This window comes from Oncorhynchus kisutch, unplaced genomic scaffold (assembly GCF_002021735.2).
Source record: "Oncorhynchus kisutch isolate 150728-3 unplaced genomic scaffold, Okis_V2 scaffold4023, whole genome shotgun sequence".
Lineage (NCBI taxonomy): Eukaryota > Metazoa > Chordata > Actinopteri > Salmoniformes > Salmonidae > Oncorhynchus > Oncorhynchus kisutch.
In genome coordinates, this window is record NW_022265968.1 from 84,544 (window position 1) to 97,328 (window position 12,785).

At 41.6% G+C, this 12,785-nt stretch overlaps 1 protein-coding gene across 1 annotated transcript; it reads left to right on the top strand.

The window, feature by feature from the left end:
• Positions 1-1,424: 1,424 nt before the first annotated feature.
• Positions 1,425-10,343, top strand: LOC116373133 (zinc finger protein 883-like). Its single transcript, XM_031821852.1, has 3 exons — positions 1,425-1,993; positions 3,924-4,062; positions 6,229-10,343. The coding sequence occupies exons 1-3, from the start codon at positions 1,985-1,987 to the stop codon at positions 8,088-8,090; spliced, it is 2,010 nt and encodes a 669-aa protein (XP_031677712.1). The 5' UTR covers positions 1,425-1,984; the 3' UTR covers positions 8,091-10,343.
• Positions 10,344-12,785: the final 2,442 nt, after the last annotated feature.

Here is a 12,785-nt window from a genome sequence, read left to right on the forward strand (position 1 = left end):
CGTTTCAGTTCCTTGCTCAGAACATGAGAACATATGAAAGCTGGTGGTTCCTTTTAACATGAGACTTCAATATTCACAGTTAAGAGGTTTTAGGTTATCTGGACATGTAGTGATTATAGGAATTATAGGACTATTTCTCTCTATACCATTTTGTATTTCATATACCTTTGACTATTGGATGTTCTTATAGGCACTATATTATTGCCAGCCTAATCTCGGGAGTTGATAGGCTTGAAGTCATAAACAGAGCTGAGCTTCAAGCATTGCGAAGAGCTGCTGACAAACGCAGGAAAGTGCTGGTTTGAATGAATGTGCTGCCTACCACCGCTCTGTCAGACTGCTCTATCAAATATCAAATCATAGACTTAATTATAATATAATAAAGACACAGAAATACGAGCCTTAGGTCATTAATATGGTCAAATCCGGAAACTATCATTTCTTTAAGTGAAATACGGAACCGTTCCGTATTTTATCGAACGGGTGGCATCCATAAGTCTAAATATTGCTCTTACATTGCACAACCTTCTGAACTACATCCAGAGTGATGGCTGGAACTACATCCCGAGTGATGGCTAGAATTACAGCCAGAGTGATGGCTGGAACTACATCCCGAGTGATGGCTAGAATTACAGCCAGAGTGATGGCTAGAATTACAGCCAGAGTGATGGCTAGAATTACAGCCAGAGTGATGGCTAGAACTACATCCAGAGTGATGGTTAGAACTACGACCAGAGTGATGTGGGACCTTTCTGTTGCATTTCAAAGATTTTGTTTTGTATTTTCCTCTACCAGATCTATTGTGTTATATTCTCCTACATTCAATTCACATTTCCACAAACTTCATAGTCTTTCCTTTCAAATGGTACCAAGAATATGCATATCCTTGCTTCAGGTCCTGAGCTACAGGCAGTCAGATTTGGGAATGTCATTTTAGGCTAAAATTGCAAAAAAGGGGGCTATCCCTTTTTAACTATGGATCCAATGAAACCTATGAATAAACTATCTATTAATATGGAGCTCTGCTCAGCCTATAAACATGACATTGTCTATTATTAGAGAGCTCTGCTCAGCCTATAAACATGACATTGTCTATTATTAGAGAGCTCTGCTCAGCCTATAAACATGACATTGTCTATTATTAGAGAGCTCTGCTCAGCCTATAAACATGACATTGTCTATTATTAGAGAGCTCTGCTCAGCCTATAAACATGACATTATCTATTATTATAGAGCTCTGATCAGCCTATAAACATGCCATTATATATTATTATAGAGCTCTGCTCAGCCTGTAAACATGACATGATCTATTATACAGAGCTCTGCTCAGCCTATAAACATGCCATTATCTATTATTATAGAGCTCTGATCATGATGCAAGCAAATTTATAGTGTTCAAAAACCATACTAATAGATTGCTTTTTGGAGAGAAAAAAATATTGTTGTTACATTTAACATCCTGAAAATGCTGTTATCAAGGTCATTGACTTAGTACAGTGGTCACCAACCTCTCTTTCCCGATTCAAAATGCAAGCTAAGACCTACCACGTTTCATTCCTTATATAGCCATTCTGTCTCAGCTCTTCAAAGTGGACAGCCTAGATGCTGCTAATAATGGAAATGGAACCATAGTCATGCTCCCACAGTCACAGGTTAGAATAAACTCTTACCTCCCTAATCTACAATTCAACAGACTAGGAATAGGACATCTCATCTGGTTCACTTGGTCTGAACTCTGCAAACGACCGACCGTAAACGAGTGTCTACAATGAATCAGGTGAGTAACATATCCGCCTTTTCATGAAATGTTTTCAATGGAACGGATGTGAAGGCAGAGTCTTTTCTTTCGGGACTTTAGGCAGAGTTGAAATATAACCGTCCGTTACCTCCATAATCTACAATTCAACAGACTAGGAATAGGACATCTCATCTGGTTCACTTGGTCTGAACTCTGCAAACGACCGACCGTAAACGAGTGTCTACAATGAATCAGGTGAGTAAGACGCATGTAAATAAAGACACGTCGGCGGCCACGAACGACGTAACACGTTTCACGGAGCTCGGTCAGATGGTGACACATTTATTTAACTTATAGCACAGTTTCATTTATTGTTTAATTAATTTCGCTTTACTAAGTATTGTTTACGTAGTTTAATGTCTCGTTGCTCTTCCCGAACGGTAATAATGGCCGTGAATTGCTGAATGGAAGATTGCTAAAGTAGGCCGCAGCAAAGCCTTGGATTTTCCTGAACGAGCTACCAACTGGAGATCCGGACATATTTTTCTGCTCCTGACATTACGGTTAATTTGGTCTGCAGAATATCTGAATCAAGTTTTTTTTTATCTCTCTTCATTTCATAACAGTAAAATAAAATATATAATAGTTGTAAACGCAACTTGACATAGGAGTTGCTGCTGCTTGTATTTGTTGGACAGTCTAGTTAGTGACCTACTGTAGCATAATGTAATGGGAATTTTAATGTTTGTGCTTTTCTTACAACTAATTGCAGCGATCTATTCATCTGCTGTTCTGTAAACCAATTTCTGTGTTCATGCAAGTGGCTGACTGTACAAATCACCTAACAGTATCTGCAATTTGGCAGTACGTCCAGACCGTGTTTTGAGAACAACTAAAGATATCTCCGTTTCAAGCTCTTAAGCTCAGAGAGGAGAAATATCGAGAGGTGTTAGTCTGTCAAATGTTCTGAGCATGTTCTGGCTGTTTGAGCCAGTAAAGGGTGTTTTTACTAGTCTTGGTCAGCAGAATGATGTTTGCTTCCCGCCAGGCCTGAAATGCAAACCGACAGTTTGTATCTTTTAATAAAAGAAGACCACAAGTTCCACTTGGCTGTGCACACAGAAGAAGGTGACGTGCACGCTGAATTTAATCCATATTTTGTCAGTTTTCAGAGGTTGGAACTAAACTAGCATTTCTGCACTAGGAGAGGAATATTGGCATCAACTTCCTCTGGAGAAGTTCTTATGCGAAAGCATAAGCAGCTATTATCTGATGATAGCACAACAGTAAACAAAGAGACAATAGCATATTTCAACCCTGCAGGCGCCACACAACACAGAAATAAAATATAAATCATGCCTTACCTTTGACGAGCTTCTTTTGTTGGCACTCCAATATGTCCCATAAACATCACAAATGGTCCTTTTGTTCAATTAATTCCGTTGTTATATGTCCAAAATGTCAATTTATTTGGCACGTTTGATCCAGAAAAAAACAGCTTCCAATTTGCACAACGTCACTACAAAATATCTCAAAAGTTACCTGTAATCTTTGCCAAAACATTTCAAACTACTTTTGTAATACAACTTTAGGTATTTTTAAATGTTAATAATCGATCAAATTGAAGACGGGTCTATCTGTGTTCAATGCATGAGGATCACAAACCAACGTCACTTTTCAAGTCTTGCGCAACTCCCAACAGTACACAACGTTACCCTGGTCCAAGATGGCCGTACTTCTTCATTGCACAAAGGAATAACCTCAACCAAATTCCAAAGACTGGTGACGTCCAGTGGAAGCGGTAGGAACTGCAAACAAGCTCCTAAGAAATATTGTTTACCAAATAGAACTCATTGAACAGACAGCGACCTCAAAAATAAATCATTCTGAATGGTTAGTCCTCTGGGTTTTGCCTGCTACATACGTTATGTTATACTCACAGACATGATTCAAACCGTTTTAGAAACGCCAGTGTGTTTTCTATCCAAATCTACTAATAATATGCATATCTTATATTCTTGGCATGAGTAGCAGGAAGTTGAAATTGTGCACGCTATTTATCCAAAAGTGAAAACGCTGCCCCCTATCCCAAAGAGGTTATTAACGTTTGCCTTTTTAAACGGGATTGGAATGATTTGAGTATTTTAAATTACTTGACAACATTCCTCTCTTTTTGGATTAACAGGAAACACTCTCCCTCCAACCCTTCTCCCCCCTACCCCTCCCGGAGTCCCCGGGTCGTACCTCTCCTGGTAACACCTTACTGCTGGGTCTGAAGAGGGTGTCTGTGCGGTTGGTCGACTGCAGGAAAACACCGGCGCTAAGTGGGTTTATGATCTTACAAACATTTATTATAGGACACTGCCTGAATGTCATTAATTACCACTAAATACAATCTGTTTTTAAAGATGTAGAATTAAGCAAATATATATATATATTTCACCTTTATTTAACCAGGTAGGCTAGTTGAGAACACCTTTATTTAACCAGGTAGGCTAGTTGAGAACACCTTTATTTAACCAGGTAGGCTAGTTGAGAACACCTTTATTTAACCAGGTAGGCTAGTTGAGAACACCTTTATTTAACCAGGTAGGCTAGTTGAGAACACCTTTATTTAACCAGGTAGGCTAGTTGAGAACACCTTTATTTAACCAGGTAGGCTAGTTGAGAACACCTTTATTTAACCAGGTAGGCTAGTTGAGAACACCTTTATTTAACCAGGTAGGCTAGTTGAGAACACCTTTATTTAACCAGGTAGGCTAGTTGAGAACACCTTTATTTAACCAGGTAGGCTAGTTGAGAACACCTTTATTTAACCAGGTAGGCTAGTTGAGAACACCTTTATTTAACCAGGTAGGCTAGTTGAGAACACCTTTATTTAACCAGGTAGGCCAGTTGAGAACACCTTTATTTAACCAGGTAGGCTAGTTGAGAACACCTTTATTTAACCAGGTAGGCTAGTTGAGAACACCTTTATTTAACCAGGTAGGCCAGTTGAGAACACCTTTATTTAACCAGGTAGGCTAGTTGAGAACACCTTTATTTAACCAGGTAGGCTAGTTGAGAACACCTTTATTTAACCAGGTAGGCTAGTTGAGAACACCTTTATTTAACCAGGTAGGCTAGTTGAGAACACCTTTATTTAACCAGGTAGGCTAGTTGAGAACACCTTTATTTAACCAGGTAGGCTAGTTGAGAACACCTTTATTTAACCAGGTAGGCTAGTTGAGAACACCTTTATTTAACCAGGTAGGCTAGTTGAGAACACCTTTATTTAACCAGGTAGGCTAGTTGAGAACACCTTTATTTAACCAGGTAGGCTAGTTGAGAACACCTTTATTTAACCAGGTAGGCTAGTTGAGAACACCTTTATTTAACCAGGTAGGCTAGTTGAGAACACCTTTATTTAACCAGGTAGGCTAGTTGAGAACACCTTTATTTAACCAGGTAGGCTAGTTGAGAACACCTTTATTTAACCAGGTAGGCTAGTTGAGAACACCTTTATTTAACCAGGTAGGCTAGTTGAGAACACCTTTATTTAACCAGGTACGCTAGTTGAGAACACCTTTATTTAACCAGGTAGGCTAGTTGAGAACACCTTTATTTAACCAGGTGGCTAGTTGAGAACACCTTTATTTAACCAGGTGGCCAGTTGAGAACACCTTTATTTAACCAGGTAGGCTAGTTGAGAACACCTTTATTTAACCAGGTAGACTAGTTGAGAACACCTTTATTTAACCAGGTAGGCTAGTTGAGAACACCTTTATTTAACCAGGTAGCCAGTTGAGAACAAGTTTTCATTTACAACTGTGACCTGGCCAAGATAAAGCAAAGCAGTGCGACACAAACAACAACACAGAGTTACACATGGAATTTACAAGTGTACAGTCAATAACCCAATAGAAAAAAAGGGCTGTAAACAATGGCTTTGGGGATGACCAGTGCGATATACCTGCTGGAGCGCGTGCTATGGGTGGGTGTTGCTACGGTGACCAGTGAGCTAAGGCGGAGCTTTACCTAGCATAAAGACTTATAGATGACCTGGAGCCAGTGGGTCTAGCGACGAATATGTAGCGAGGGCCAGCCAACGAGAGCATACAGGTCGCAGTGGTGGGTAGTATAAGGGGCTTTAGTGACAAAACGGATGGCACTGTGATAGACTGCATCCAGTTTGCTGAGTAGAGTATTGGAAGATATTTTGTAAATGACATCGCTGATGTCGAGGATCGGAAGGATAGTCAGTTTTACGAGGGTATGTTTGGGGGCGTGAGTGAAGGAGGCTTTGTTGCAAAGTAGGAAGCCGATTCTAGATTTAATTTATCATTACAACACTCCTACACCCTTGGATATATTGACAATTTGAAGATTTAACACGATTTTACATTGAAGATTTTAAATTCTTAAATTCGGTTACAAGAGTGTGAAATGTCAGAATGCCTAAATCTGGCTTCGATATGAAGGAACCATAACTGTCTGTCTTTGCTTCACAGGGGACAGTCCTAACTGTCACTCTCTCAGTAGAAGGGGCTTGTCAACTTGGGAGGCTGATGCTGAGGAGGCAGAGAAAAGTCTCTCCAGATCAGAACACCTCAAGAAACACCAGCAGAGACCCACACGGAAGAAACCTCACTGCTGCTCTGACTGTGGGAAGAGTTACACCTCTAAAGTAAACCTTAGAGGACACCAGAGAATTCATACTGGAGAGAAACCTCACTGCTGCTCCCAGTGTGGAGTGAGCCTCTCCTCTGCCAGTGCACTGGAAGGACACATGCGGATTCACACTGGAGAAAAACCATACCAGTGCTCAGAATGTGGGCAGAGATTTAAAGACAACAGTGGTTTAAGGATACACGAGAGAATAAAACACACCGGCGAAAAACAACACTGTTGCTCTGACTGTGGGAAGAGATTTGTTACATCCCAACGCTTAAAAGCTCACTGGCGGATTCACACTGGAGAGAGACCGTTCCATTGCTCTGAGTGTGGGAAGAGTTTCAAACAAGCCTCAGCACTGTCTGAACACAAACTAATACACACAGGAGAGAAGCCTCACCACTGTGAGCAGTGCGGTGGAAGCTATTCCTCCGCTAAGTTACTCAGAATACATCAGAGGATTCACACAGGGGAGAAACCTTACCAATGCACTGACTGTGGGAAAAACTTCCGGTTTTTATCTTCTTTAAGACGTCACCAGCTAAGACATACTGGAGAAAAGCCCCACCAATGTACTGAGTGTGGGAAGAGGTTTGCTGTTAAGACTGGACTCTTGCGACATAACATAGTGCACACTGGAGAGAAAGGATACCAATGTCCACAGTGTGGCAAGAAGCTAGGATCATCTAATTCTCTAGAGCAGCATAAGCGAACACACACTGGACAGAAACCCTTCCACTGTTCCCACTGTAAATTAAGCTTTGCCACTAATTCAGCCCTGTACAAACACCAGATAATTCACACAGGTGAGAAACCACACAGCTGCAATGTTTGCCAGAGGAGATTTGGACGGTCCGATCACCTGAAAATTCACATGCAAATTCACACAGGAGAAAAGCCATACCACTGCTCTAAGTGCGAGCTGAGTTTCACTAACAACAGATCTCTGAAAGAACATGAGGTCAGACACACAGAAGATAAACCTCACTGCTGCTCCCAATGCGGTGCTAGTCTTTCCTCTGCCAGGGCACTGGAAGGACACATGCGGATTCACACTGGAGAGAAACCGTACAAGTGCTCTGAATGTGGACAGAAGTTTGCACATAGAACCGATCTTGGGACACACCGAAGAATACACACAGGAGAGAAACCCTATCAGTGCTCTGACTGCAAGAAGAGCTTTCCAAGACTTGGCTCATTAAAAAATCACATGTTCACACATTCAGAGAAGAAGATGTACCACTGCTCCCAGTGTGAGTCGAGCTGCACAACGCCAGACGCATTGAGGAAACACCAGCTTATACACACTGGAGAGAAGCCTTACCACTGCTCCCACTGTGACAAGAGCTTCCTTCGGCAACAGTCTCTCAAAGGACACGAGCATAGTCACAAGGGAGAGAAACCGTTCTCTTGCTCAGACTGCGGGAACAACTTTGCCACAATGGCAACCTTGCGAATTCACCAGCGAAGACACACAGGAGAGAGGCCATACCAATGCCCTTTCCCTGACTGTGGGAAGAGTTTTGCCCAGGCCAGCGCCTTGAAAGTTCACAAGAGAAGGCACACAGGAGAGAAGCCGCACCACTGTGATCAGTGTGGGATGAGTTTTGTCACGTCAGGTGACTTGCAAACTCACTCCAAAAGAAGCCATACTGCTGCACAGCCTGTGGACTCAGTTTTTCTAGATCTGATTACTTAAAGATTCACCAGAGAGTCCACACAGGAGAGAGGCCATACAGCTGCTCAGAGTGTGACAAGATACACTTTGAAGAGTCACCTTACAAGACAACAGCAGAGACACACAGGAGAGAAACCTCACTACTGCGCAGAGTGCGGCAAGAGCTTCAAGTGTTTAATGGACCTGAGATGCCACGTTCAGCGCAAACAGTGGGACACCCTACCACTGCACCCTCTGAGCGCAGCTTCAGCTGCCCTCAGCATCTGAAGTACCACCAGATGACACACACGGGAGAGAAACCATTCATATGCACCGACTGCGGGTGTGGTTTTGACGTACCACAGGAGGATTCACATCGGAGAGAAACCTCACAGCTGTGATCAGTGTGACGAGAGTTTCAGTAAAAGGAGCAGTCTGCAATCACACCAGCGGACACATACAGAAGAGAAGCCTTACAGCTGTGATGAATGTGGGAAGAGATTCACAAATTCAGGAACTCTAGTTTCGCACAAGAGAATGCACACCTGAGAGAAACCTTATCACACACAGGTTTGAGGCCTAATGGCTGTGCACAAGAGAACACACACTGATAGATATGCCTGGATCAAATATGTAATTTTGTAAATGATGGAACACATTTTATAGAATGAGCATCATGGACACACAGTAACAACTGTGAAACATGAAACACTTCTAGGTTGTCCTTGACAATTCCCACAACTGAAACCACACAGGCTTTCACTCAGTGTTGTGGATTTGACCAAAACCCATAGTTTTTCATTTAGGCTAAAACGTGACTCTTTGTCCCTCAGCACCAGAGAGCAGCAAGGATACTCTCCCCTCCCCTCTACTCACTCTACACCAATGACTGCACCTCATACAACAGCCTCTGTCAAACTACTCTGGTATCCATTGTTACATCACTCTGGTCAGTCTCCTCACGGACGGCCATTAATCCATGTCATGTGGAGAGGTCGACCGGCTAGTTTTTCAGAGCCACCGTGCTTCTATGTTTGCAATGTTTGGGGTTTTCGGCTTGGTTTCTGTAAAAGGACATTGTGACTTCTGCTGATGTAAAAAAGGGCTTTTATAAATTGTGATTTAGATTTTTCATCATTGTCACAAAGCCACACCCACATTAGAAGTTCCCAAATGAGAAAGTGTAAATATATATAAACGACATTTACATAAACATTCAACAAAATGAGTATTTCTGTCAAGGTGCAATAGAGCTGTCCAATCCACAAGCGGCTCCTGGCATGATACATAAAGCGGACATTGCCATTGGCTGCTCAGAGTCAATAACATCGTTTGAACTTTGAAACACGGCCTCATGGGATTGACTCTGTGCAGCCAATGGCAATGTCCGCTTTATTTATCATGCCAGGAGCCGCTTGTGGATTGGACAGCTCTATTGCAGTTCCGCCAAAACAACCGCTATGCAGATGGAAACGGATCTGATTGAATCCAGCCCGGAGAACGGACACATTTCTCAACATGCTCACAACTTGTCGTTGGATACAAATGATAAACATTAAGGCTAGATTCTACCTTAACCCGCGATATCCGACAACTGCAGAGTCGTTTCATTGGATACAAATGATAAACATTAAGGCTAGATTCTGCCTTAACCCGCGATATCCGACAACTGCAGAGTCGTTTCATTGGATACAAATGATAAACAACATTAAGGCTAGATTCTACCTTAACCCGCGATATCCGACAACTGCAGAGTCGTTTCATTGGATACAAATGATAAACATTAAGGCTAGATTCTGCCTTAACCCGCGATATCCGACAACTGCAGAGTCGTTTCATTGGATACAAATGATAAACAACATTAAGGCTAGATTCTACCTTAACCCGCGATATCCGACAACTGCCGAGTCGTTTCATTGGATACAAATGATAAACATTAAGGCTGGATTCTACCTTAACCCGCGATATCCGACAACTGCAGAGTCATTTCATTGGATACAAATGATAAACATTAAGGCTGGATTCTACCTTAACCCGCGATATCCGACAACTGCAGAGTCGTTTCATTGTTTTTATTCCGGTGATGTCCGAGGTGTAACCACATTAGAGCTGTCCAATCAGAAACCTGCTGTAATATCATCACGGATGTTGCCATTGGATAATCTCATGCGGTCTTTTTAGATTCAAATGTTTGTTGTAATCTACACCTTGATTAGCCTGATATAATGCTGTAATCTACACCTTGATTAGCCTGATATAATGCTGTAATCTACACCTTGATTAGCCTGATATAATGCTGTAATCTACACCTTGATTAGCCTGATATAATGCTGTAATCTACACCTTGATTAGCCTGATATAATGCTGTAATCTACACCTTGATTAGCCTGATATAATGCTGTAATCTACACCTTGATTAGCCTGATATAATGCTGTAATCTACACCTTGATTAGCCTGATATAATGCTGTAATCTACACCTTGATTAGCCTGATATAATGCTGTAATCTACACCTTGATTAGCCTGATATAATGCTGTAATCTACACCTTGATTAGCCTGATATAATGCTGTAATCTACACCTTGATTAGCCTGATATAATGCTGTAATCTACACCTTGATTAGCCTGATATAATGCTGTAATCTACACCTTGATTAGCCTGATATAATGCTGTAATCTACACCTTGATTAGCCTGATATAATGCTGTAATCTACACCTTGATTAGCCTGATATAATGCTGTAATCTACACCTTGATTAGCCTGATATAATGCTGTAATCTACACCTTGATTAGCCTGATATAATGCTGTAATCTACACCTTGATTAGCCTGATATAATGCTGTAATCTACACCCCGATTAGCCTGATATAATGCTGTAATCTACACCTTGATTAGCCTGATATAATGCTGTAATCTACACCTTGATTAGCCTGATATAATGCTGTAATCTACACCTTGATTAGCCTGATATAATGCTGTAATCTACACCTTGATTAGCCTGATATAATGCTGTAATCTACACCTTGATTAGCCTGATATAATGCTGTAATCTACACCTTGATTAGCCTGATATAATGCTGTAATCTACACCTTGATTAGCCTGATATAATGCTGTAATCTACACCTTGATTAGCCTGATATGTTGTACAGTGCACAATTACAAGATTATGTTCTATACTGTTATGGGCTTAAAGCCAACAGGTAGGCCTCTGGGTTTAAAGCCAACAGGTAGGCCTCTGGGCTTAAAGCCAACAGGTAGGCCTCTGGGCTTAAAGCCAACAGGTAGGCCTCTGGGCTTAAAGCCAACAGGTAGGCCTCTGGGCTTAAAGCCAACAGGTAGGCCTCTGGGCTTAAAGCCAACAGGTAGGCCTCTGGGCTTAAAGCCAACAGGTAGGCCTCTGGGCTTAAAGCCAACAAGTAGGCCTCTGGGCTTAAAGCCAACAAGTAGGCCTCTGGGTTTAAAGCCAACAGGTAGGCCTCTGGGCTTAAAGCCAACAGGTAGACCTCTGGGTTTAAAGCCAACAGGTAGGCCTCTGGGTTTAAAGCCAACAGGTAGGCCTCTGGGTTTAAAGCCAACAGGTAGGCCTCTGGGCCAACAGCCGATTTGGTGTAACCTTGTGATAAGGCTGCATCCTGTCTTCCAGACACTGAGGGTGCAGCTACATCCTGTCTTCCAGCTGATTGGAGGAGAACTGAAAGATGACTTTTGTATAGCAACAGCAATATGACCTGGAGACAGAAACTCCACCTGCTCTGAGCTAATCTTGTTGTTCCTGCTTGAGTGCACAATATACCCTTTTATGCTTTCACACTTCTGCTGACTGCTACGTAGACAAAGAGCTTTTTATTAAACCTGAGACCCAACTCTGTTCAGGGGCTCTTATCTCCTCACCACTGAGTGATTGTTAACCCCCTGCAGAATTGTAATTCTTATAATAAACGTTGTTTTAAGAATCTGCCTCTTCCTTCTGATTGAATTTCCACAACAGTTGCTATGTAATTATCTAATTAATTAAGTTATATGTAATCTACACCTCAACTAGTCTGATACCATTATTTAGGTTGTTTGATCTGATTGAATGGTGCCCTAAATGTCAGAATGACTAACCAGTGAGTCTATCCTTATGGATTGGTGTCACGAGAATATCTAATCCCAACGATGATAATAATCACTATAAGCTTTGACCAATTCCCCAGAGGTTGTAAGGCCCTGGCTAATAGAAGAATTAGACAGTCTCAGAATTCTGCAAAAGGTTCTGAGTTCTGAGATTTTTCAAGAGTTCTGAAAATCATACATTGCGTTATAACATATACTTTATAAATGCCCCTCTTCTCTAACTCTATCCCAATGTTCTACCCATATATTGCTCATCTTATTCTGCCACATGTTCCATAATCTACCGCAAGCCTAACGGTTTCTCCCCTCCCTGGGTGGGGAGACTTCCTTCCTGTTAACAGATTCACAAGTCGTCTGTTGACAGTTACTCTTCTCCTTGAATGTCTCAACTTCTGCTTATTGTCAAATAGTGACATACTGTCTTAAGTCTTCCTATGCACACACATTACAGAATTATACTCTTATAATTCTAATATATTTCACTCTGTTGTACTGTTTCAGGCTGGAATACTTTAGTCATTACCTTAAACATATAAATTCCTTTATCAATTGGTGACTAACCAGTGAGCTTATCATTATGGATTGGTGACTAACCATCTTATCATTGCGGATTGGTGAC

Bases quoted from the DNA above. Each gene is read 5' to 3' on its own strand.
- LOC116373133 (XM_031821852.1), top strand. The intron at 4,063-6,228 runs GTGGGTTTATGA...TTTGCTTCACAG, and splicing joins CAGGAAAACACCGGCGCTAA to GGGACAGTCCTAACTGTCAC.